Source organism: Stegostoma tigrinum, chromosome 12, assembly GCF_030684315.1.
Source record: "Stegostoma tigrinum isolate sSteTig4 chromosome 12, sSteTig4.hap1, whole genome shotgun sequence".
Taxonomy (NCBI): Eukaryota; Metazoa; Chordata; class Chondrichthyes; order Orectolobiformes; family Stegostomatidae; genus Stegostoma; species Stegostoma tigrinum.
The window spans coordinates 39,706,022-39,733,614 of record NC_081365.1 but is presented as its reverse complement, the minus strand read 5'-3'; the positions used below and the strand labels follow the sequence as shown (position 1 = coordinate 39,733,614).

The following is a 27,593-nucleotide window of genomic DNA, read 5'->3' as shown; positions in this document are numbered from 1 at the left end:
TGGATTTTCAAACTTTTTTTTAACTTTTCCTCCCTTTATCTTTAATTTTGTTTTGCCCAGAATGTTCTTAAGGAAATGCACAGTACAATCACAATATAGTCTCACAATCGGGCTTTTCAAGACTCTGCTGTGATGCCAGAATTTAGCTGGAGGGAATTTGAAAGAACTGCAGTCCCCGTTAAGATCCTCATCAAATCTGCCTCCAGTCTCAGCCCTAAGATTAAGGATGTGTCCAGGGTTTAGAGCACCAAGTGCTGACATTGAAAGGAATGGGTACAAAACTGAATGCACCTCCCAGTGAGCTTATTTCCATTTCCAGTGTTTTTTATTATTGTTGTACTGGGGTGTGATTGAGTGTGGCTAACTTTAAAAAAAATCTTCAGTGGTAGAGATTGAAACAAAACATGTTGGTCAATCCTCACTGCATTTCTGGTTTGTTAGAGAAATACACTAGGTAATTCTCCAAGTGACACTTCATTTTATGTCTGAGGTGCTAGTTTTATCATGTTCTTTCCATTGATTTTGATCAGATTGTTATGTATTCGAGAGTATTTTGTTTTTGGTTGAGTTTTTTTTTGCTTGATCGGAATATAAAATTGGTTACTCATCTCCCATATGAAGCAGTGTTCACTGGGGAATTCTGAAATCGTTCAGATTCTAGGGACTTTTCAGCTTGTATGGGACGTTTTAACATTTTGACACATTGTATGAGAAGTGCTACAGTGGGGTTGCTCATGAGGCTGACTGTACAATAACAATAAACAACAAGCATTATATTAGGGACAAGGAAGACTTCATACTCTAGAATGATGTTCTCAAATGATTTGAAGTGTGCTTTGCTCCAGACCATCCATCCATTTTAGAACTTTAAGCTTTCAGGATCCAACATCTTATTCAGGCAGAGATTTGATGTCCAATTGGAAAATATAAACTGCAACATTTTGTTTATAAACCTTGAGATCTTTGCTCTTTTAATAATAGACTCAGCTCCTGAATCTGTCAATTATTTTGCCTGTGTTTTGTTGTTTTCCTTACCATATGCAATTTCAATATTGATATAAACATTGCTTTTAAAGAGTCAGTTTGCTTGTTTTCCCTCTCTGGATCAACTATTTCAGTTCTAGTCTGGGGAAGCAAAACCAGGATTGTAGAAAGTTGCTGACTATTTCATTAATGTAGCTACCTCTTGCAATGCCCGAGGTAGAGCATCGTTTGTGTTGTTGTTGTTCCTTTTGACACTGGCACCTTAATGAATAGGAGAGCGTGGTTCTCTCTCGCCACGTTGTATAGTTAAATTCTTAATAACACAGCCTGCCGTTTAAAATCAGGAGTTATAAATTTTGTGTGCCTGATGATTTGGAAGCGATTGACAGCTATACATCCCTGAATTCAGTAAATGTGAACCCACCAATTATATGCTGTATGTGGTGCTTCCATCTTGTGTATTATTGCTAATGGGGCTCCTTTCCCCTTGGTGTTGAAGGTTTTCCTTCAGTGTTGTGCTGGTATTGTGGCAGGGTGGGGTATTCAGGTAGGGTGCCAATAGACAACTGCAACTTGACAGTAAGGATTAATTCAACACAACAGAATTCTCAGGAGTAAACGTGGGCCCTATCTTTGCAGCAGCAAGCTAGTAAGCAGTTAACATTGATGGAGTAGGGCGTATTTCTACCTGAGTTATTTGTGTAGCTGCCAATCCAAGTATATTGCCAAGTTTCCTAATATGACATGCCTCCACTTCTGTATAAATTTTAATAAATTTATCTGCAAAGATTCGTGTTATACATTTAAAGCCGCAGAATTTCAGATAAATCTGGTAATGGCTTCGACGGAATGCTTATTCAGTTATAGTAAATAACTGCTTATGAGAGTTGTCAGAATGTGAGGGGATCATTGGGGAAATCTGAGTGATTTATTGTTTCCCCAAATAAGACTAACACATGTTCAGCTGTAACCGTCAAGCTAACTTCAATTACACCTTGGCAGCAGGGACAGAAATATAATAATGTTCCGATATTGCAACATGCCACTGTCCATTTTAAACAATGGGGGGTATCATACTGTAAATCAAGCCCTGTTGTTCCTGGAGTTGTACTAAATATTTAAGGTTTTTTTTTAAAATAGTGTGAATACTATCCCAATTTACATGACTATTGGATCCTGGTGCCATGGTTGTTGCTTGCCGGTTCCAATGTTGATGATTCTTCAGTTGTCCAGGCCTGCATTTTTTTTTTGTTGTTCTGTTACCTTTTGTCTTTTTCTCTGGGTGCATCTACTTGATTGCAAGAAAGAGTAACTAATTCAGCTCACTTAATAGGTGCCACACCCACAAGCATCCACTCCCTCCTCCATCAACACTTTGTAGCAGTATGTATCATCGTCGAGATACACTGCAGAAATTCACAGATCACTTAAGCAGCTTCCAAATGTCTGACTGCTATAATCCAGAAGGACAGAGAAGCAGATACATGGGAGCATCACTACCTGCAAGTTTTCCTCCAAGTACTCACTATCCTGACTTGGAATTGTATCACCATTCCTTCAATGTTGCTGGGTCAAATCTTGCAATTTCTTCCCTATGGGCATTTTGGATCAACCTTCAAGAGCAACGAGGTATAAGCAATAAATGCCGGCCAGCCAGCAATCCCACGTCTGTCAATTTTTTTAAAAAATAAATAATTTGGAAAATGTCTCTTGATTTATCAATTTAAAAGTCACAGCAACTGCTGTAGGAAAAGTAAGTGTTTTTCAGTGTTTAAAATGAATTTTTTTTTGTCTGCAGAGAACAGGTAGCTTCTGGGCTGGGAGGAGACTCTCAGTTTGGGGTCTCTCACTGGTCAGTTGTACTTTTTGCTGAATGGTAGCTCTTTGTAACTTGTTTCCAGCTCCAAGTTGCTCACCCACCCTTGATCCAATCTCAGTTGCTGGCAAGCAAGAGACCAATCATTGGCAACTGCAACCAACAGAATCAGTAGGTACCCTCACCTCCACACATTTAGGAATCTGAACTTCAATTACTGCTGGTTCTAGCAGTTGTTAAAATTACCTGCAATGGGTGTTAGATTATTTACTTCCAAAACTGGGTCAAACTTTTCAACCCTCCTTTTGAAAACAGTTTTCATTTCATTCCGCTTTCTTAAAAACGAATAAAGGACAACCTTCACAACAACGTGTAACAATTTATAATTTAATACAATTTTCAGAACGCCTGACTGAAGCAATGTCAGAGATGGTAGGAACTGCCAATGTTGGAGAATCTGAGATGACAAGGTGTAGAGCTGGATGAACCCAGCAGGCCAAGCAGCATCAGAGGAGCAGGAAAGCTGACGTTTCGGGTCTGGACCCTTCTGAATTCTGAAGAAGGGTCCAGACACGAACTGTCAGCTTGCCTGCTGCGTTCATCCAGCTCTAAACCTTGTTATCTGAAGTAACATCAGCACCTAAAATGTAACAGATTAGATTGCATACTTTTTTTTAAGTATAATGATAACTCAAGCATCCATGACTGTTACTGCCAGAGGAATCTATATGGTTTTTAAAACAAATTTCTCATTAACAACGTTTGGGCCTAGACACTTCATCCTAAAGTAACACTCAGAAAGAAACATCAGCTTTTGTGCTCCTAAGATGCTGCTTGGCCTGCTGTGTTCATCCAGCCCCACACTTTTGTTATCATTGAATGTCAAGCCTGAACTTCGGGCTGTGGGTGGAATTTTTACTCTCAGTTGAACATTTCCTCTCTTGAGTAAATTTTCTACCTAATACTGACAGCATCTCTCTCCAGTATTCTTTGGAGACGTAAATATATCTAGTTTCATTTTTTACAGCTACGTCAATCACTTGCTTCTCCTAATTCTGGTTCTGGATTTGCCATGCCAAGGATGGTTGCTGGCATGTGAAGTTAGAGGGTTTTTTAAAAACTACGTTCTGATGCTCTTGAAGTGATATAGGTGGTTGTGTATGTTAGGCACTTAGTGCTCAAAAAATATAAACACAGATAACGTGAGTTTGTGATCGACCTGGAGTCGCTAGTTCACTTTGTGGATGCGGCAGGGCAATGGAAATAGCCGTCATTGGTCTCGATCAAAACCTAGTGTGACTGATAGCTCACCAAGTGAACATGAAAGTTGAAGGGAAGATCACTATTGATGCTGGAAGTCGACTACGTAGACCTTTGTGTGCATGCCTCACCTTTGCCCAAGTCTTAAGGTGAGAGCTGTCACAACTATGCAGCAACCAATAGATGTGAAAGCATGCTAATGACTTGTTGGATTTGTCAACTTTTTCGCAAATTATTTGTTTGATTTTCTTTATTTTTCGTCGTGATGTGAACGATAATGCTACCTCATCCAAGGCTATGTGGTTGTACTGGGGTGCAGAACAAGGATTAGTTCTCACTAAAATCAAGCAACCTAGTGATGGCAATACCAGTGCTGAAATATCATGATCTGTTGTGACGGAGACAGGGCGTGGAACAGCCCGAATGCAGCAAGGTCAACTAGGTGCATTTGCATCCATAAACAAATGATATGCTCAGTCATTGTCTTTGGCTTCTGAATATTTTCAACAATTCACATTTGGATGAGTCAGTGACATTTGACTCTGACCACGAGTCACTTCAAAGTGTTTTCCTTAGCTGCTGCTGTCGGCTCCAAACTACCTGCAGAGAACGTCAGAGCTACCATCTGAATGTTGCACACAAGTAAGGAAAACTGCGTATTGTCGATGTGTTGGCGAGAGCACGTGCAGGGTGCTACAACAGATGAAATCTTCCAGATTCAACACCAATCAGCAATCGTTGACGTACCAAGACACTCGTTATAAGAAGTGGGAGCCTTAGTCCAATCAAACAAGCTATCTAACAAGATGCAAATCTCTCATCCTACCTGTGGCAAGAAGCTATGATAAAGGGATGGCATGAAGCATTAAGCATGTACCTGATGTAGCAACAGGTACATTTTGAGATGAATTGACAGCTGAAGATGGCATATTGTACAAAGAAAATAGCCATTTATTCTGAAGGAATTGTAAGGAGAGATGGTACTTGTCAGGTACATGAGGGACATTTAAGTGACTCTAGGATAGGCACATGGGTGATAGTAAAATCTACGGGATACAGGTAGCCTGATCTTAGAGCCTGTACTATGCTCTACTGTTCTATGTTCTAAAGCCCATCCATACAAGTCACCAGTGAACATAAGTGAAGTCTGAGGAAGGTAAGAGAGATCCTTTTTACTGGCCAAAAATGAACAATGAAATTGAGGGCCACATCAGCCAGTATAGCGTACCATAAATACCAAATTGAGCAAGCTGGTGAGCTGCTGATGATATGTGACATCACAGACATGGAAGAAGCTGGGTATAAATTTCTTTACACACCAAGAAACTGATTTGTCTTGTCATTAGCGGATTCTGCTATGATTGCTGGGAGGCAGACCAGATTACTTCAGTAGCTGCTGCTGAGGTTGTTGAATGCCTCCAAGTGCATGTCAGTCATTATGGCTTTCCTGACATTGTTACGAGTGACCAAAGGCTCTGTGTTCATGAGTGGGAAATTCAACTCTGTACATCACTTCCACACTGTTTCCCCCATCAAATGGAAAAGTTGAGGGTGAATCAATCCCACAAAGATGTAAGGCAGTACCCAGCTGGAGAAATGCAGCACCTGAAGGCATGGAAAGTAGGACAGGACAAAAACGGAGTCACTGCGCACATCACTCTACTCTATCTTTTTAATAGCAAAAAAGCTACTGAAACCAGAGATAGTAACGGGTGATTGTGAGAAAATAGCAAAATTTCATTTTGCCAAGGCTGTTTCAACTTAGGTTTGAACCAAGTATTGGCAAGCCAGTCAGTATGCAAACATTCAATGCTGTCAGCAAAAGCGAGCCCAACTTGGGATCTGCATGGAGCAGTTGTCATCCCAAACATACAAAGTAGATGTGAATGATCAACTGTGCCATTGTGACTACAAGTATATCTGCCCAACTGCAGGGGGTAGATCAACAAGATGTTAATGCACCACTGACACGGAATACCATTCATTGACAATTGGATCCAGAGTCTCATGGGGAAGCAACAATGGATACCACAACACTAACAAATGACAGGAATGTTACAATCTGGCAAAATAACATCATCCAGATGAACAACCAACAAGAACGTGCAAACAAGAACTAGTACAATTTAAAAACCCTGTGCAGTTCATGCACAGAAAAAATGTCATGACCTGCTAATGCCTACGAACAGCGTAACTGTGGAGCTACTAAAAATGTACATGCGTGCAATTGTTCTTTATATCAAGAGCACCATGTTTGGATTGAAGTACAAACGTTACATGTGTTGGTCCTAGTCTGCTGTAGTCATGTGCACCCTGCATGTAGGTGCATACTGTGAAGGTAGTCATCTCATCCTTACCTTGGGTAAAATCCTAATGTTGTGTAATGGACTCGGCAGTCAGGCATTTTGCAGGGTGGGGGGGGGGGGGGGGGGGGGGGCAAGAGTTACTTCAACATCTAGATATGTCAAAGAAAACCACTTCAATGGACAAGAAAAGATTCTCATGACTACACGAAGTATAGTTGTGGACATGTTTAGGAACCGTAAAGTTCTTGGATTAATAAAAGCACCTGTACACAAATCCAAGATAACAGTGTGAAGCTGGATGAACACAGCAGGCCAAGCAGCATCTCAGGAGCACAAAAGCTGACGCAAAAGAGCTCTGATGAAGGGTCTAGGCCCGAAACGTCAGCTTTTGTGCTCCTGAGATGCTGCATGGCCTGCTGTGTTCATCCAGCTTCACACTTTGTTATCTTGGGAACTGCAGATCCTGGAGAATCCATTATCTCAGTACACAAATGCATCATTTTAGAAAGCAGGATGTGATCGTATCCTCTATCTGGATAATTCAGTGCATCAATTGTTTGCGATTTTCTATTCCAGCTGCTCTCTGGTACAAAATTACACTATTCAGGAAATTTAAATGAAGATATGATTAATAGCTTTTACCTATTAGGGCAGATTTTGAAGCTTTCTGTTTTAATGTCATGACAAGTAAACGTGTGAGATGTAGTCTGGCCTATGCAATAGATGGATACCACAACACACTTACTTTCAGTTTATGACATCACTAGATTCAGTATGGAGAGAATTAATGTTTCAGTTGCTGGAGGTTATTTTAAATGTCCTGTACTGTTGATGCATATGTTGGTTTCTTTGAATTTGTTGCATCATTTTAATGTGGCAAAATTGGCACTTGATACAAGTATGACTCTCTTTCTCAAATAAAAGACATTCCCTTTTATGTATGTTTTCAGTTTCAGACCATTAGTCTCATTGCCATTTAATGACTAAATATGCCTGATTTTTTTTTCTTTCTTTCTGCTAACAATGAGTTTTATAATTAGTTAAAATGCCATTGTGACTCACTAACAGTTACATATTGTACAAATGATCTGCCAGCAATGTTTGTGAATTTTTTGCTCTCAATTTACACTTGTTCTTTTGCTTACGGTGTGTAGACTTTTTAAATACAAACACGAAGGCACGGAAGGAGCAATGCAAGCATACTATTTTAATTGTTGACCTCTCATCTAATGTCACCATTTTTTTTCCCCCCTCTCACTGTAGTCACCAGTGTACACTTTTGGGTAACCACTATTTTCAATATGGGACTCTGACTGGAACATTTGGGAGTTATGGGGCATAATGGGGAAATTATGTATGTGATGGTAGTCATAATGTGACTCAAGTCCATATTAAATTAGTTTAAAGTATTCTACCAGTCCATATTTGTACCAGATGTTTTTGTGGTCTTATGGTAGAATTCTGTTTCATATAAGTGACGAAAAAAATTGTTCTTGATAAAGGACCACGGGTCGAATTTTGACCCTGAATATTAAACAGAATAGCTTTACAATCGATAGAGTACACTCGGACTCTGATTCAGTATTAACCTGTAGGAGTTTGCAGGCAATTGAACTACCTGTCTACAGAAAACCTAATAGGACTCTGATTATCTTTTATGTTACTTGAGCTTGAAGGCAAACCAGTCATAGTTTTTGTCATAAGCAGAACCAATTCTGTGGTTGATGTGAAGGCAGAAGAAAGTGATTACGTTGGACCAAAGTTTTCCATTTAAGATCCAGATGAACTCTGATACTCCAGGATTGTCATGACTGGAAATATCTTTGTAGTTTGCCACTCCCTGTTCCATATTACAATGATCCCCAATGCGGTGGTATGAAAAAGTGGAATAATTGATTCATGTGGCTGTTTGGTTCATTGACTCAGTTGCCAGGCTCAGTCTGGCTTTACATTAGAATAAATGCTGCCAGTTCCGTTTTTATGGTGTGGCTAAAACTTTGTCAATTGACATAGCCAAAGTAATAGCAAACCACCAACTCGGTCATCTTTTTAGAATGCATTTATCGTTGTCGTTTTTTAGGAATTCCTTATTTTGGTCACATCTGTCATTTGTGATTCCGTTTGGGTCATCAAAAGTGTGTCACAGCCCAGATGGCTTAGGCTGGTATTTTGAAGTGAGGAAAAGCAGTTTTCCACCTGGGGTCAAATATAAGGACCTTGACAACAGGATCCTCTTCAGGCAGAATAGCACCTTTTTATGCTGGACTCCTGAGTGCAGGGCTCCAGCTTGCTCAGTCCAAAAATTACAATTGTAGAGGTTTCTCATGTACAGCATTGCATCTTTGTCAAGTCACTACCTGACTGCTTTGCTTTGTTTTCATGAAACCAAACGCTGGTGGACTAGTTGATATCAGCAATGGGACATGAGGCTACTGTTCCTTTTTTTTTCCCAGATAACCTCATCATTTATTTTTACATCCCTTGTCTCCATAAGGGAAGTGATGGCCTAGTGGTATTATTGCTGGACTGTTAATCCAGACACCCAGATAATGTTCTGGGGACCCAGGTTCAAATCCCACCAGGGCAGATGGTGGAATTTGAATTCAATAAATCTCTGGAATTAACAATCTAATGACAGTGAATCTCATGTCGATTGTCAGGAAAAACCCATCTGGTTCGCTCATCCCCCTTAAAGAAGGAAACTGCCATCCTTATCTGGCCTGGCCTACATGTGATTCCAGACCCACAGCAATGTGTTTGACTCTTAGCTACCATCTGGGCAATTAGGGATGGACAATAGATGCTGCCTAGCTGGTGGCACCTTCATCCCGCGAATGAATAAAGAAAAAAGGACATCACTGGCGTTGGTGTCATTCGTTCTTAAAAAATTTTTTGTAGGCTGAACTATCTGCTGTAATGATATGTATCTATAATGTTCATTCTAGCTGTTTTTGTTTTAAGTATAAAGGCCATTCGGGGAAATTGCACTAAGAAACTCGGGCTTCCAAGAGCTGCAGCTGGACACAGTATACGCATGCAGCTCATGGGCACTGGAAATGCCTGGCTTCCCACATCAAGCAAGAGGAACAGACTACAATTTGGAGCTCTCCTGCCAAGCCTTTATTCCTTTGTAATTTACAATTATAATATCAACTGTAAAGTTTCTGGAAGTTGTTTAGGCTTGCACTGGCTGTCGACCTTCCTTTCACAATGTTCTGTCTCCTCTCTTTTCTTTATTATGGTTACAGTAATGTAATGTTTGGGCTGACCCATTCCTTAACACCACGTTTTTCTATGATACCCTTCATGCCTGTGCTGACTGTGAAGCCCACTCCCAGGATGCAAATGAGCAATGTATCAGCACCCTCAGGTTGGGACTGGGATATCATTGTTTTTGTAGAAACATGGCTCAGGGAGGGACAGGACTGGCAGCTTAATGTTCCAGGGTATAGATACTATAGGGAGTGGAGGAGATGGTAAACAGAAAAGGAGGCGGTGGGGAGTGGTGTTTTTTTTGTTAAGGATAACATTACAGCTGTACTTAAGGAGGATATTTCTGGGAGGATGTCCAGTGAAGTTATTTGGGTGGAACTGAGAAATAAAAAAAGCTTGGTCACCTAACTGGGATTGTATTATAGACCCCCTCAGTAGCCAGTGGGGAAATTGAGAAGCAAATATGTAGGGAGATCTTCGATACCTAAGAATAAGGGAACATGAAATAGCTTTGACAAATCGGGTTAGGGAGAAATAAAGGGATGCTCCAAGTACGCTAAGGACAGAAGAATAATTAGGGAGACAATACGGCCCCTTTAAAGATGAACAAGGCTGCCTATGTGTGGAGCTGGGGGAAGATACTAAACAAATACTTTGTACAGTGTCTTAGGTTTTATTGGTAGAGGGATTGAGTTCCAGAGCCGTGATGTCATGCTTCAACTGTACAAAACGCTAGTGTGGCCTCATTTGGAATATTGCGTGCAGTTCTGGTCGCCCCATTGCAGGAAGGATGTGGAAACATTGGAAAAGGTGCAGAGGAGATTTACCAGGATGTTGCCTGGTCTGGAGCACAGGCCCTATGAAGAAAGGCTGAGGGATTTGGGTCTGTTCTCATTGGAGAGAAGCAGGCTAAGAGGGAATTTAATAGAGACATACAAGATGATCAGAGGATTAGACAGGGTGGACAGTGAGAGTCTTTTTCCAAGGATGAGGACTTCAGCTTGTACAAGGGAGCATAGCTGCAAATTGAGGGGTGATAGATTTAAGACAGATGTCAGAGGCAGGTTCTTTACTCAGAGAGTGGTAAGGGCATGGAATGCCCTGCCTGCCTATGTAGTTAACTCAGCCACATTAGGGGCATTTAAACAGTCCTTGGATAAGCATATGGATGATGATGGGATAGTGTAGTGGGAGGGGCTTAGATTAGTTCTCAGGTCGGCGCAACATCGAGGGCCGAAGGGCCTGTTCTGTGCTGTATTGTTCTATGTTCTATGTTCTATGTTCTAAAGCCAATATCTGTGCACTATTGCTACTTTGCTTACAAGAGGTGCAAGGGCTACTATTTTTGTTTTGTTTGCTTATCCAATTCACAAGGAATTGCTTAACATTTACCTTTTTACAGAAGGTTTGATTGTAATAAAAATATGACTTTTATTATGAAAACCTGCCCTGGCCACTAAGAAAGCTAAGATAACGTAACTGGATTAAAATAAGCTGTTCAGGAACAAAAACAAAGTTGCTGGAAAAGCTTAGCAGGTCTGGCAGCATCTGTGAAGGGGAAAAACAGAGTTAACATTTCGGGACCGGTGACCCTTCCTCAGAACCCAGACCCGAAACATTAACTCTGTTTTTCCCCTTCAATGTTTCGGGTCTGGGTTCTGAGGAAGGGTCACCGGTCCCGAAATGTTAACTCTGTTTTTCCCCTTCACAGATGCTGCCAGACCTGCTAAGCTTTTCCAGCAACTGTGTTTTTGTTCCTGAATTACAGCATCTGCCTTTCTTTAGGTTTTTATTAAGATAAGCTGTTATTTACCAACATTAACAGCTTTCAGAAAGCAGTATTTTAACTCTGAATTGGTCCTGTCTGTCTTCTGTTATTCAAAATAAGATCTTGCAGTCTGCCAGTTTCTCTATAGTTTGTATGGATAAATAATTCTGGAAAAGTGGCTTGGCCATTACTGGATGGTGTAGCATCATGGTTGCCAGCTTCAGAAAATAGCTGTGCTTTCTAAAGAATACTGACTAATTTCAGACAGACAGCAGAGCATTCCTACTACATCAGGGTTATTGTATGGCAGGATATTTGGTAGAAGAATTGGTATCTAGAATGATGCAGTCAATTGTGTCGAATGTTTCTTTCTTCACTTAAATCCAACCTTGTGGATTTATTAATAAATTAATGTGTATATTCCCAGTTGTATCTTGTGCAGAGCTGTAGAATTGCTGAATTCACTGCACAGAAATAGGTATTCATCCTACTGCATTTGTCTAAAAAGGACCAATTTAATTCAATTTTTAATCCAATTTTTCTCCTTTTGTTCCCATTTTGTTTTTTTTTAATATAACGTTCTTTTCAAGTAGTTTTCTCTGTGTCTTAAGGGCTAGTCTAATATAACTTCAACAATCTTGAGAAATTTGCTTTTATAAATGAGTTCCTTTGGTGGTTTGAAATAACATTTGGATTCTGCAAGTTTTTTGACTCTGGAATTCAGGTTCCTGAAACCAAGGAGGAGGAAGGTGGAACTGACCCTTTTTCTTTGATATCTGTCTGCAGGCTAACTTCAGTACAGTGCTTTATGTAGAATAGTTGATGGATATCCACACTGTTAATGTTTAGTTCATAAACCTGGTCTCTCTATCATTCTGTGTATACTTTAGGGAGGAACACATTTCAATTTGCATCATTTTGATCGTACGCTTTAACATCTGGTAAGCAATACTGCTACTTGTAACCAAATAGCTTAATTTGAGCCCAGACATGGAGGTGTTTGTGCATGTAATATTTGTTTATATCAGGTGAGTTCAGTAAACATCAGTTGGATCTTTTTGATCTTTCTACAGAGGTCCTAGTTCTTTTCTGTTACCTTAAGCATTTGGACAGCAGTTAAAGATACCTTATTCTGAGGCATGGTCACTGGACCCGAAATGTTAACTGTTTTTTCCTTCACAGATGCTGCCAGACCTGCTGAGCTTTTCTGGTAACTTTTTTGTTTTTGTTCCTGATTTACAGCATCTGCAGCTCTTTCAGCTTTTATTTGATAAAGACACCCTGCTGGAGGCACATCCTAAAATGTTTCTGATGTGCTGTTGGGACTGACGACAAATTCCTATTTTGAGTCTAGGAAAGCTTAATCCCTAAGGAAGTTACTTAAGATCTAAACTGTGAGGACAGTGCAATGCTTGTCACTTTACCAATATGATTGTTATGTGGCAGATGAAGTTTAACGTGGATATATTTTGGCACAAAGAACACAGATTATCTAGCCTAAAGCTTGATTTAATATTCTTAATGATGTGCCGGGATACAGAGACCCGAGTGAACATTTAAATAAGTCGTTATAGGTGATACATGTAGAGAGTGATGTTTAAGTATGCAATATTTTAGACCTCATTAATAGCGGCATAAAGTATAAAAGCAGCAAAGTTATGCTGAATTTAAGACCCTGGTTTGACCTCTGGAGTTCTGGGTGCTGCAGAGCAAGGGCAGGAATGCTTTGGGGTGAGAATGGTTCCAAGGATAAGGATCCTCAGTTACGAAGAAGTCAAGATGTAATTTCCTATTTAATGGAGAAGGCTAAGGGGAGATTTAGCTGACATTTGCAAAATTGAGTGTGATTTGGGAAAAGTGGATGTGGAGAAACTGTTCCTGCTTGTAAAAGGATCAAGAATTAGACAGATTTAAAATGTTTTGCTGAAGAAGCAAATGCAAAATAAGAATTAACCTGCCCACAGTAAGTGATCGGTGCTTAGAATGCTCTGCTTGGAAATGATTGGTGGTGAGCTCAACTGCGGCATTAAAAAGGGCACTGTCTTTCCTAAATTACATAAAAGTGCAGAGTAATGGAGAAAAACTGACAATTTGGTGCCAAGTCAAAATGCTCGAAAGAGCTGATGCAGACACAACAGGGCGAATAGCTGCCTTCTGCACAGTAACAGTTCTGTGGCTCTGATTAAAGGGGAAGTGATGGCATTGTGGCCGTATTGCTGGACTGTTAATCCAGAGAGCCAGATAATGATGCGGGGATTCAGTAGATGGTGAATGGTGGGATTTGAATTCAATAAAATATTTGGAACTAGGTCTAATGATGGCCATGAATCTATTGTTGATTTCCAGAACACCCCATCTGGTTCAGTGATGTCCTTTTTCCTGGTAGGAAACTGCCATTCTTATGGGGTCTGGCCTACTTGTGGTTCCAGGCCCACAGCAAAGTGTTTGACTCCAAATTGCCTTCTGGGTAATTGGGGATGGGCAATAAATGCTGCCTAGGCAGCAACACCCTCATCCCATTAATGAATGAATTTAAAAAAATTCACCGATTCTGAGCAAATTATTGTGACAATGGATGCCAACAGTTCACTATTCACATGAAAATAACACGCAACTTCAGGCAAAGAGAATGAGCAGAGAAATGTGGAAATTCAAAACATGTCCAAAATGTTTGTGTCTACGATCAGTTTTATTTTGCCCTCTGGTTCGCAATTCAAATATATTGAATAGCTTGTTGCTTCATTAGTGTTGGATATGCACTGAATTCACTGGCGAAGGTTAAGTCTTGCAGGCTGAAAATATTCCTTTAAAAGATGTATGAGCCTTAAATGCTGCCAGTCAGCTTTGGTGCAGAAATGAACTAATTGGAAGTCTCATTCCTTTAAGCTTTATTTGTTGAACTTTTATTTTAAATGATCCCATTTTATGTCCTTTTCTTATTTTATCCTTTTGGATTGAGAAAATAAAATAAACCATGTTTCTTTCCCCATCTGTGGGGTTTATTTGACTTTGAATTCACCCAATCTATTTTCCTTTGTTTTTTTTTTGTGCGGTTAATTTCACAATTGTTCAGTCTGATTTCAGGAGTACCAAATAAACACTGACCCCAATCTCCCTTGATGTAACATTGAACTTGTGTTTTTAATCAACTTCCACAAAAGATTGTGGCAGTTAAGAAGGAAAGATGGGCTAACAGCAGACATTTAAATGCACTGTCAAATTATGGCTCTGTATGTTTGCTTTAGTGTCATTCTGTAGTGCCATTATTCACGTTAGAAGTCTTGATGTATATGTGTATGTCAAGTAAATGAATATTGAGGCCAAATACAGTGCAGGTGTCCCTTTCTCACTTATTAGCCCATAATACAATTGCTCATGTCTGGATTCCCAAATAACTACGTTTAATAGCTGATAGATTGGTCAGTGGTTTTATGCATTCATTTATGTTTTGAAGTTTGCATGGAGAAACAGATGGCTCAAAATTTAAAACATTGCCCACAGTGGAAAATGCTACTTGATGAAATCACGTGTCACATTTTAATGCAATCAGTAGAACCAGCAAGTGTACTTTTAAGTTTCTAACGATGTGGGGATTTCTCCCATTGTTTGACTTTTTTTTGTTCTCTGTCTGGATTGAGAGGCATTCACGTTTGGTTATTTTCCTTTATTCTTGCAGGACTGATTTTGGGACGTGTTGTCAAAGTCCCATCGGGCCGCCTGTACCGTGTTGTTGGAACTCCAGTCAGCATTCCCTGTAACGTCAGTGATTATCAAGGACCAGCTGAACAGAACTTTGATTGGTCTGTGAACCGCGTAAACAAACACTTCAGGATTGTCAGCACGCTGGAACCTGAATTTTCGGATGCTGAATACAAAGAGAAAATCCAGAAGAAGGATATTTGGGTGAAGAGACTTAGTGACAACTCTGTTGAGCTGCACTTCAAGAGTGTCCAGTTTGAGGATGATGGGAGGTATCAATGCCAGACCCCTAGCACAGACGAAAATAGTTCTGGAAATTATGATGACAGTGTATTTTTGCAGGGTAGGTTTTGTAAAGGCTGTGTTAACTGCTATTTTAATTTTCAGTGGATACAAGTTTTACAAATTGATTGCATTTGTATTTACATTACTTCCTAACTTGAAGCAACATATTAATTTTTCTACTTTTTTCCTTCCTTTTTCCCCTAAATTTTCTGCCTGTTGCTGGTTATGATTCTAGCAGCTAACTGCTATTTCAGTCAAGTACCAACTCGTGACCAGAAGCAAGAGTAGGTTGTTCAGCTGTGGAAATTTTTTTTATTGTAATTATTCCAGCTTATTCATAGCTTTTTGCCTTTTCTTGTAAATGTGCAAATGCATGCAGCTTTTCTGATAGCTGTTCCTGGCTACTGAGCAGAAGAAAAGGAAAACTGGGCCTTTATTCTTCCCTGTCCACCTCCCTCCCCTCCCCTCAAGAAAAGGGGTTCCATTGCTAACCGTTGTACTTAATTTGACACCCTCTTGAAAGTATTTGTAAATATTACAATTTACATTTTTTGCCTCTACACCCTGTCCCAAATATGGATTGCCTTGGCACACTGGCCTATGTTTATTCAATTGTAGAATAACAAATATGTCGTAAGATTTCAAGTGAGAAAGCGTTAGTGCTGTCATTTTAATTGAAATAGTAATTAATGGAAGTTGCAAAAAATCAATGCCATAGTTCAATGGCAGATTTTATGATTGAGTAGTGATAGAGACATGACCAACATTGTCCAGGGAAATTAACTGTTGCTTTTCAATAGTATGTAGTCTGGACAGGGGAGACTTGATGAGGGTCTAATAACTTCTGTTTTTATGTTGTCTACCCCCTTAGAGTGGTAGAAGAGACCCTGCTTCAGGGAGTATTCAGAGGGTTCATGTTAATAACTAGATGAATCGTTAAGTATTTTTGTCCTGTAATGTTGTTTCACAATTATTGACAGTAGGCTTTGTTGTTACTTGTCGGTTTGGGAATGCTAAACAATCCATCTGATATCCTTGCAAAGGTGTTGGGAAGCTGCCAGTTCCCATAATCGGTTTAGCTGTGTAGAATGGTTCTTTTAAGTGAGTTCAGAAACATAAAATCAATGAAATTTGAAAAGTGTTTATAGAATCTTTGTTCCACACTCTACATTCCAGGCTACAGTGTATAAAGTACAAAAATAGAGATAGTGTTCAACCTGAAGCCTTGCCATTGATTCATACAAGTTAACAATTCTGGCCTGTTTGGGTGCCTTACTTCAGGAAAGAACCGGCCAGAGGAGATACAGGGAGATTGACTAGGATGACGACAGCATCGTAGCATGTAGAAATTAGAAGTGGGAAATGGGTAATGAGAGAAATCAGAAAAAAGAAGCCTCTACTGCCATTCAGTTGGTTTTGAGAAGGGGTGAGTTTAAAGATCACTGTCAAAAAACAAACTCTTAAAGACTTCTCAAGTTAATAAACCTGGAATGGTTGGCCATAAACTAAATGAAGGCCGTCATATTGAATTGTTGCAGAGAATGTGCACTTTGAAGCAACAATGTCTGCTCTATCTATCACATACATTTAAAGTTCAAATTATCAAATGGTAAAACAATTCTGTTGTTCTTTTACTTCAACATTTGTATTGAGCTCACCCAATAAATTTTGCCAAATTACGTTGGGGGGTGGGGTTGTTGGTGACAGATATACTCCTGACAAGGAGATAAAATTAGAACTGAAACTCGTATTGAAATAAGGCATTGTTATTGTAAGCGATCAGGTAAAGCTCTTGGTTCTAGTTTGATAACTACTCCTGTCAAGCATCTTTTCGTTTGATTTTGTTAGTAACCCGTATGCATTCTTCTTCAGTGATCCCAGATGGACTGACTGTATCACCGAGAAGGTCCCGAAGTGCAAAGCCTGCAAGTTATGTGGAAGGGAAATCACTGGAACTTCAGTGTGTTGCGAAGACAACTTCATCTGTTTCTACTCGTGTCTCTGTCACATGGCAGTTAAAAGTGAATGGCAGCAAGAGTCAAAATGTTCTGTCATTCACTGAAGACAGTTGGATTCGACCCGGTGACTTGTACAAGGATAGGTATCAGAGTGGTGATGTTAGAATGGGAATAGAAACAAATGATACCTTCAAATTAATCATAACCAGTTTGCGACCTGAGGATGGGGGTGTTTACTCCTGCATAGCGGCAGAATGGGTCAAAGAAGATGGCTCCAAATGGAAACAGATTCAAGAAAAAAATACAGACGTTGCAGTGATCGAAGTGCAGCAGCTGGGTATGCTATTTTCAGTCATCCTATAATTTTGGAATGGATTATTTTTGCAAAATTATTGAATGATCAATCCCACTTTTCCTGGGATAAAGGGTGGTTTGGATGGAGTTGCTAGTATATATCACATTAGTTTTCAAATTCAATATTTGTCATAAACATTGCCCTTTTAAGTGGACTTTTGAAACCTCTGAAGATGAGGATTGAATTTTACATTGAGCATAAAAGTGACCTGTTGATGTGTTCACCTCCAAGGGGTCTTCTCCGTGTTGGCATGTTTTAAACTCCTATTCTTGATCTCTATTGGGGGAGGCGGTGATGTTGCAGTAAACTGATCTGGATTCAGGATTACTAGCCCAATGTTCTGGAGGTGTACATTCAAATTAGGTTGCTGAAATTCAAATTTCAAATGATGTGGAGTAACAAGTGGCTACAATGTAACTAATGTCAAATTTTTTTTTAAAATCCATCTGATTTACTATTCTTCAGAGAAAAAAATCCCCCATCCTTGCCTGACCTTGCTTCCGTGTGACTCCAGATGAACAGCAATGTGGCTGATTCTTAACTGCCTTCTGAACAATTAGGGATGGGCAATAAATGATGACCTAGCCAGCTAGACCCTCATGTCATGTCATGTCATGTTTTTGGTTCACTTTTTTAATAATATGAATTATGCCAAAAAAGAGTTAGCACAATACAGGGTTATGTAAAAAGATGTTTTGAAATGTGTCAGTTATAAAACATTTTAAAGCAGTTAGTTTTGTGCAAAAGCATGTTGAGGAGGTAGAAAGGGTCTGGTAATGTTTTGCATGGGATACTACCAGATACGATGCAGGAGGAATGTGAGAGCTATTCAGTTGAATTGAGAGCTGTTTTAAATTTGTTATTTATAACTTGCAAGCATTGGAAAGGGCATGCTTCTTTCTGTTCTGTCCATCATATCTGAAGCAACAAGATTAGAAGAATTAAGTTGATGAGCAACAGAAATAGTTCGAGGGTTTTTAACATAGTAGAAAGCACTACTGGAGTTGATAATTAAAGTGAAGATGATGGTTAAAAAATTCATCTTAAACCACACAACTTAGGTCACCCAGCTCAATGGTCCATCTTTCGACAGATGGCAAAGTTCTGGTAACTGCAGACGTTTGGAATACTCCTAGGAATAAAGCCTACTAAAGATAGTGTAATGGCTCAGTAGTGCCAGGGAGCTGGGATCGGTTGATGTGGTCTATGTGGATTTCAGTAAAGCGTTTGATAAGGTTCCCCACGGTAGGCTATTGCAGAAAATAGAGGCATGGGATTGAGGGTGATTTAGCGGTTTGGATCAGAAATTGGCTAGCTGTAAGAAGACAGAGGGTGGTGGATGATGGGAAATGTTCACCCTGGAGTTCAGTTACTAGTGGTGTACTGCAAGGATCTGTTTTGGGGTCACTGCTGTTTGTCATTTTTCATAAATGACATGGATGAAGGGTGTAGAAGGACAGGTTAGTAAATTTGTGGATGACAGTAAAGTCGGTGGAGTTGTGGATGCTGCAGAAGGATGTTGCAGGTTACAGAGGTACATAAGCTGCAGAGCTGGGTTGAGGGGTGGAAAATTGAGTTTAATGCAGAAAAATGAGGAGATTCACTTTGGAAGGAGTAACAGGAATAGCGAGTACTGGGCTAATGGTAAGATTCTTTGATAGTGTGGATGAGCAGAGAGATCTGGGTGTCCTTGTGCATAGACCCTGAAAGATGCCACCCAGGTTGATAGGGTTATTAAGAAGGTGTATGGGGTGTTAGGTTTTATTGGAGAGGGATTGAGTTTCGGAGCCATGAAGTCATGTTGCAGCTGTACAAAACTCTGGTGCGACCACACTTGGAGTATTGCATGCAGTTCTGGTCGCTGCATTATAGGAAGGATGTGGAAGTATTGGAAAGGGTGCAGAGGAGATTTACCAGGATGTTGCCTGGTATGGAGGGAAGGGCTTATGAGGAAAGGTTGAGGGACTTGAGGCTGTTTATGTTAGAGAGAGAAGGTTAAGAGGCGACTTAATACAGAAATACAAGATGATCAGAGGATTAGATCGGGTGGACAGTGAGAGCCTTTTTCCTCGGATGGTGATGGCTAGCATGAGGGGACATGGCTTTAAATTGAGGGGTGATATATATAGGACAGATGTCAGAGGTAGGTTCTTTACTCAGAGTATTAAGGGCATGGAATGCCCTGCCTGCAACAGTAGTAGACTCACCAGCTTTAAGGGTATTTAAATAGTCATTGGATAAACATATGGATGATAATGGAACGATTGTAGGTTAGATGGCCTTCAGATTGGTTTCATAGGTGGGGGCAACATCGAGGGCTGACGGGCCTGTACTACACTAATGTTCTATGAGGCAACTGTCTGTGTGGAGTCTGCGCGTTCTCCATGTCTGTGTGGGTTTCCTCCCGTGGTCCAAAGATGTCAGTTATGTGGATTGGCTGTGCTAAATTGCCCATAGTGTCTAGGAATGTACAGGCTAGGTGGCTTAGCCATAGGAAATATAGGGCTGCAGTGGGATGCTCTTCAGAGGATCAGTGTGGACTGAATGGCCTGATTCCGTGCTGTAGGGAATCTGATTCTACAAAAACTAAAATGCTATTTGTTTGTTTATTACAGCCCAGACATTGAACGTCTCTACACCCGGTCAGAAGCTCACTTTGAATAAAGGTGATGAAATTGACCTCATCTGCAACGTAACAGGAGTTGTAGACACGCTGACAGTTGAAGTTTCCTGGTATTTCAGCACATCTGCAGCAAAGCATCCTCCAAGTGATAAGGCTGTAGTGAGCTTGAATCGGGCAGCAGTGGTGAGCGATACTGATTTTGTCACATTGAGCAAGATTAGTAGCAGTGAGTACCGACTGAGAGTGCAACAAATTGACGAAACAGACAGTGGATATTACTACTGTGCAGCCTCGGTCTGGGTTCCGTATACCAGTGAGATTTGGCACAAGGCAGCAGAGGGAACGTCCAGTCCGGTTGGTGTCATTGTTGGCATTTTAGGTAATTTTAATACTTCAATTATTGAAGTGCTAAAGTAATAAATTAAAGCCTACATGCATGAAATTAGGATGTCTTGTATTCCATTTTCATCTGTTTGCCTTGGCACATTTATTGCATGACACCAATATTAAAATGGAATTTTGTCTATTTAAGCTTTTAATTCAAAGCTGCATTTGCTACAACCGCAGGCGATGCACTCCCCACCCATGCAGCTATTGTCTGTAATGTCATTGCAAATTTTGCAATAGGCACCTTCCTGCATCAAAGACTAGGTCCGTACCTGGCATTAAGCAAAGTTAAGAGTTTAATGAGCTCAGCCCCGATATAAAGTAGCTTTTGCAAATGTTTTGTGTCAATTCAAATTCTGGGATTAAAATTTGCTTGCCAAACCCTCAACACTTCACCACCCTGCTTGCAAAGTTGCCAGCTATCCTGCTCCCTTGTTGCTTACCATTCTCTGTGGACAAGCATGTTGACAGGAGTTGGGAGTGGGACAGCCAGTGGGGTAGCCCCGGGGGTTTGGTGACCAAGGTGATGAGTGCTTGACTCTGCATATTGTGGTCAACATCTAACAGGCAGAGTGGGTGCCACCTCCAGTTCCACGTGCCTATTGACATTAGTGGCACTGACTTGCTGTCCCAGGGCAGTAACAAGCGATGCACTGCTTTATGTACAACTAACTTAAATTCAGTGTATTTTTATGACGAATGATCATTGTAAGTTGGTTTAAACTGCTATCTGGGGTAAAAAGATGTTTCCAGAAGTGTGTACCATTTTGAAAATTGATATCCTATAAGCTAAGAACATGAGGATGGGTGCGAGCCAAACAGAATTGGAAAATATTGAGCTCTGACTGCATCACCTGAGATCCTGACAACATTTAAATGTTTTGGAAATTGGGTTTGATGCTTAGGGTAACGATTTTTCTGGAAACATGAGAAGCATATCCATAAAGTTGCTTTTTTTTTTTCTTTTAATTCATTCATGGGATGAAGGCTTTGCTGGCTAGGCAGCATTTATTGCCCATCCCTAATTACCCAGGGGGTAGTTGAGTCAACCATATTGCTGTAGGTCTGGAGTCACATGTAGGCCAGACCAGGTAAGGATGGCAGTTTCCTTCCCTGAAGGGCATTAGTGAACCAGATGGGTTTTCCCAACAATTGACAATGGATTCATGGTAGTCATTAGATTCATAATTCCAGATATTTATTAAGTTTAAATTCCACCATTTGCTGTGGTGGGATTTGAACCCAGGTCTCCAGAATGTTATCTGGGTCTCTGGATTAACAGCCCAGTGATAATACCACTAGGCCATCACCTCCCTTTTGTGGTGTATATGGCTTTAGTTTTAATCTCTGATTAACTTGTGGGCCATTAAGAAGATGAATGTTATTCCAGGGTCTTTACAAGGAAGCCAGCAGCCCTGCGCTCCTGTGCGTGATGTTAGATTAAACCTCTTTGTCCTCTGCCACTTCCGCCTTCAGCCATTCACAAACCCCCTTGATTCCCTGAGCCCACTTAGCTGCTTGCTGGAAGAGATCCCAGTAAGAACCCACTTCTGCACTTGTCCAGCTTCTGCCTGGTGGTGTTGATGCTGTGTTCAGGTAAAGCATTTTGTCCCCTTTATATTTAAATAACTCCCATGAGTTAGAATGACCTATGCAATCCACTTTCAAGTTGAGGCTTCACGCTTCAAGCCAGCAATTGACTAAACTAGCTTCAAACTAAAGATTTCCCTTCCAGGCTGTTCCTCACTCGTAGGTCCTGTAAATAGGAGCAGGATCAGATTTTACATTGTCAAACGTATTTCACAGTTTACATGATCATGGCTGACTATTGGCTTCATCTGTAATATCTGCTCCTGATCCCTTGATTCCCTGAGAGTTCAAAGACCAGTCTGTCTCAATCCTAAATGTATTCGAAGATGGAACATTTACATCCTTAAGGCACAGAATTCCAAAGATTCACAGCCCTTTTGAGCGAACAATTCATCCCACGTCTCCAACCCAGATGCTCTGCTCCATCTTGAGACACTGGTCCAGTGTTCAACATTCCCCAGCTTGGGGAAGTGACCTTTGTATCTATCCCCCTCAACATCTCGAATGTTTCAGCGAGATCACACTCGTTCTTAAACTCTAGAAGGTAAAACACCAGTTTAGCCTAATCATAGGACACCCTTGTTATTTCCAGGAGTCATTAGAGTGGACATATGCTGTGCTAGCTCCAGTGTAGATCTGTTGTGGATGTGGAGACCAAAACAGCATGCAGTATTCTATACAATTGTACAGGCAAGACTTCATTGTTACAAGGCAACTGGTGCTTTCGAATAAAGACCAGTGTGCTATTTGCTTTTTCTAATTGTTTGTATCTGCCAACATTTTTGTGATTTTGCATAAATACACCCAAGTCCCATGAATATCATTTGCAAGCTTTTTCCCCAATTGATTTTTTTTTCCATCCCTACAATCAAAGGGAATGACCACACTTGTTGCCCACTGATTTAATCTAGTTATATCTCTTCATCCTCTTCCATCCTCTCTCTTTCCCCTTCCTTGCAATCTAGCTTTGTGTTGTCAGCAAACTTAGCAGACCAGAGAGAAAATAATATCTAGATTAGAAATATTTGAAGTCCCAGCACTGATCCTTGTGGCATTTCACTAGTCGCAATCTGCCAATGAAAGATTCTCCATTTATTCCTGCTCTTTGCCCATTTAACCAATCTGCTATCCAAGCTAATTTGTTACCCGAGCTCTCAGCTCTTCCCTTGTCTGTTAACCTTTTGTGTGGCATGTTACTGAATGCCTTTTGGAAGTCCAGGTTTTACTACATCTACTGTCCTCGTATCGGTTATCTTGCTAGTTACAGTTTGAAAAAATGATTATAAATTTGAAACATGATTTTCTTTTTCGAAAGCTACAGTCTGATCGGACATTTTTCAGAGTGCGTTATTAAGATCTTCTGGGATTCCAGTATGTTCCCAACAGTTTGTGAGGCTAATTAGCCTTTGGTTCCCAGTTTTCTTTCCGTTTTTCCTACTTTTAAAGGTGTAGTGCAAATTTGACACTCCTTTGCCTGATCCAGTGTCTGATCATGCATTGGATTCCCAAATTCAGACTACGTTTACAATTTGAAGCTGCAGCTTTAATGTGAATGTATGGTAACATTTTTCTGTGGAGCTGTTTACTTTTGGGTTGATGTGGCTCATTGGGTCTAATTGCCCATGCTGTCCCTTTTTCTTTTCTCAGTTGTTTTGAAATAGCTGAAGGAAATTGTTTCTGGCAACTTGTTCCTGGACCTCATTGGAATGTTTTTGAAATCCTGGTGTACTTGAGTTTCTTGTATCATTATTTGAACCTGCAAACAAATCTGGAAATTCAGGCCTGGATGTATAAATGCTGTTCTAAGTGGAATGTTCTTCTAACGTTGCTAACCAGTTTATTGATGAAAATTAATCCAGCAACCCAGATGATGTTCTGAGGACTTGGGTTCAAATCCTGCCACGGTAGATGGTGAAATCTGAATTCAGTTGAAAAAGCCTGGATGGATAGATGAGTCTCTGACCATGAATCTAATGTCGATTGTCAGAAAAACCTACCTGGTTCACTTCAGGGAAGGAAACTGCCATCCTTACCAGGTCTGGCATGCATGTGACTCCAGAGCCACAGTAATGTGGGTGACTCTTAACTGCCCTCTGGGCAATTCAGGATGGGCAATATATGCTGGCCAAGCAGTGCCCATGCACCATGAACGTATTTAAGAAAAAAATCCAACTGCAATTTACTTTTGTTTTGTTGTTGACCTTCTTTAAATAGTTACCTATCCGATCACCATGTCACGAACTGTATCAGTTGAGCTTTTTTTGTGGTTTATTATTATAAATAAGCTTCATTCTGATTGCATCCACAGATCCTACCTACACTGTCCAGCTAAGCTCCATCAAGGTACCTAGTACCACAGGGGAATCAGCTGAGTTTGAGTGCCGGGTGTTGGATTTACAAAATGCAGATGATGCAAAGCTGACTGTAGCCTGGTATGTCATCCCAAAACAGCTGAATGGAACTCCAGAAGTGACTCTGCCTATAGCAGCCATGGATCAGGATTGGACCCTACAATTGTTTGATGAATATATTGAGCGTGCAGAAAAAGGAGACATCATCTTTATGAAGCCTGAGCTATACACTTTCAAATTTCAGATGCAACAGGCTGTAGCTTCTGATAGAGGAAAGTATTTTTGCAATGTCACTGCCCAGATTAAACAACGAGGTAATATGTGGTTGAAAAAACAAGAAGTCTCCTCGCTTGCCATTGATATTGACTGGAAAACAGAAGGTAAAATATTTCAACAGTTTTTTTTTGTAAGGTCTCCTCCGCTTTTTGGAAAATCTAAAGTTTTTCTGTGTATATTAAAAATGCTTTTCTTTGAAAATAGAGAACAATTTAAAATTATTGATCAGCACTTGTAAGCAATAGCACAGACAAGATAATACTGTTAGATGTTGCTTTTAAATGGTTAACATGGGATGGGTTGTGTAAATTCTTTCTTCTTTTCCATGCCACCACTACCAACAGAATTCCTTTTGCACTCTCACAATCATGCAAAATAAGTAAAAGCAATGTGGGTTACTGTGGGCAGGTATTGTCAAAAAGCTTTGATTTGAGCAGAATGTTCAGCACAATATAGTGGAACAATTCATGACCAAAGTTTGGTGTGTATCACGCATCAAGTATATTGTCTTCAGATTGTAACAACTGGTGGTTTAGAATTATAAAGAATCGATCCTTTTAATTGCATTTAATAGTATTTCCTCCACTTCATAGATCCAAGCCTGAGTATTACAGCAATAGAGGAGAAACCAGTATCCACACGAGGAAACACTTTTGAGATGATCTGTAGTGTTTCTGCAGAGCATGTTGAAGTCCCCCATTACTCTGTGGCTATAGCAATGAATGAACCAGCTCTTACAGACACACAATACAGCAAAAAACTTATTTCGTTGACTCGGGACTCGGTGGTCAAACTGGAGAGATGGGATGACCAGGATCGATTGGAGGATGTTGTTCTGGAAAAAGTTGGTGATGATGAGTTCCGTTTCCGTCTGTACAGGACTCAGTTTTCTGATGAGGGATCATATTACTGTATTGTACAGGCTTGGGCTCTGGATACAAATGGGCAGTGGTCTGAAATAGTTGCAAATTCATCCAACACTGTTGCTGTTGCCTTTAAAACTGCAGGTAGGTTCTCAATTTAATGTTATCAAACTATTGACAATCCTCGGATAACAAATTGTTGTGCCTTTCAATGTGATTTAATAGAAGACTGCTGATTATCTAACAAAATAGCTGCCTTTCTAATGTAGGATGATTTGAATGTTTTGAATCTGGGAAACATATGCAGGGAGTCTCCAATTTGTGAATGTCCATTTATGAATGTTTTTACTTAATACTGTGTAATTTTAAAGATCTGACATACAAACATTTCCTGTCCTTTACAAGCAACTCCTTCCATATATCCTGCATTGTGTTCTGACTTGTCTTCAAATTGAATTGTGAATTAACTCAAGCATGGGACCTGTTCACAACTCGGGGACTGCCTGTAATCTCTTTACAGTATGACTGTTACATCTATGTTTTCATAAGTCTAGACTAGATTTTGCCTTGCCTGCATTCGATAGTGTAAACTAAAGATCCATCAGATTTGAGTTTTTGTTTCCAAATTTAACACCACTGAAACTTTGACAACAGTTTGTATTTTTGTTGAGTTATAAATTAACCCAAAGCTGTAACGAAATTTCATTATGACTAAAACTTGTTATTAAAAATGCTGAAGGTTTGTTTAAAAAGGCAGTGTAGGAGATTAGAGGTTAGAATGAAATAGCTGCTTTTTGTGAATAGTTGATTTGCTAAAAGTACAGTGTACTTTGTCTTTGACCATGCATCAATTTTATTTTTGAGTGCTCAATATCTAATAGTCTGTAAATGACTAATACAGTCCATGTTCTATCAGCATATTAAGTGTGCTGTGTTCAAACTTTTAGTTTGGATTTGTTTTTTGAAACTCTTTACGTTCCTGACATAACAGGAAACTGTAATTAGTACTGCATGTGATTTGAGGTTTCTGGGTTTTGATTAGGTGGCAGTGTAATTATACCCGACACTGATACTTTAGATGCTATATTGTTTTTAGAATCTCTGCATCAGTGCGTGTAGTTTCAGTTTGGCTGCCCAGCTTACCTTTTTATAGGTGAATGTTCTGCCAGTGAAATTCTTGTTGGCATATTATTTAATACAGAAGATAGGGGAATGCTGTTTTTAATCAGTTGCACCTCCCAACACAAGAAAAAAAACAGGTTTTGCTTTATTTAGAGCTGCAACAGAACTGTCATTAAGTGTGGTTACCACAGCTCAAAATAATTTGTAACTGATATTTAAATATAACTGTTCATTCTTCACCTGAGTGTTTACCTCAACCCATTTTAGGGAATAGAATTATTCTGATGCAGGACTAAATAGAATGTGTTTAGAACATTTGACTTGACATGCAATAAATAACTGTTTGTAAACATAAAGCATCATGGTCTGCAAGTTTCAGCTTCAATTTCCAGTCCGATCAGAATCAGTTATATGCTTGGGCTTGGCTGTTAGGCTTTACGTAGTTCAGCCTACTGTCAATTCCCATTCAGAAAACAGGAAAATATATTTTCAAGGAGGCCATCCTATGGCAACAGAATTGCATGTCAGCAAGGAATCGGTGCCTTTAGTACAGGACAGTTTGGGAGAAAATGTTTTTTTGAAAAAATAGCATTACACTCTCTGGCATATGTTCAATGTAGCTGACCACAAGCAGTAAATGCACCTTAATAATAGTTTAGTCCGAGGACGATATGTGACTATAGGAACAGGTCAGAAAGTAGAACTGGCTTCCTGTTTAACAATCTCTTTGGCTGCAG

General features: G+C 40.0%; 1 protein-coding gene across 1 annotated transcript in view; it reads left to right on the top strand.

Moving 5' to 3' along the window:
- The window catches only part of LOC125457060 (prostaglandin F2 receptor negative regulator), a 61,584-nt gene that overhangs the window by 16,067 nt on the left and 17,924 nt on the right, over positions 1-27,593 (top strand). Inside the window, exons 2-6 of the mRNA XM_059650298.1 lie at positions 15,024-15,389; positions 17,204-17,626; positions 20,260-20,646; positions 24,553-24,975; positions 25,465-25,878. Coding sequence (XP_059506281.1) covers positions 15,024-15,389; positions 17,204-17,626; positions 20,260-20,646; positions 24,553-24,975; positions 25,465-25,878 — 2,013 coding nt within the window. The remainder of the gene's footprint in view (positions 1-15,023; positions 15,390-17,203; positions 17,627-20,259; positions 20,647-24,552; positions 24,976-25,464; positions 25,879-27,593) is intronic.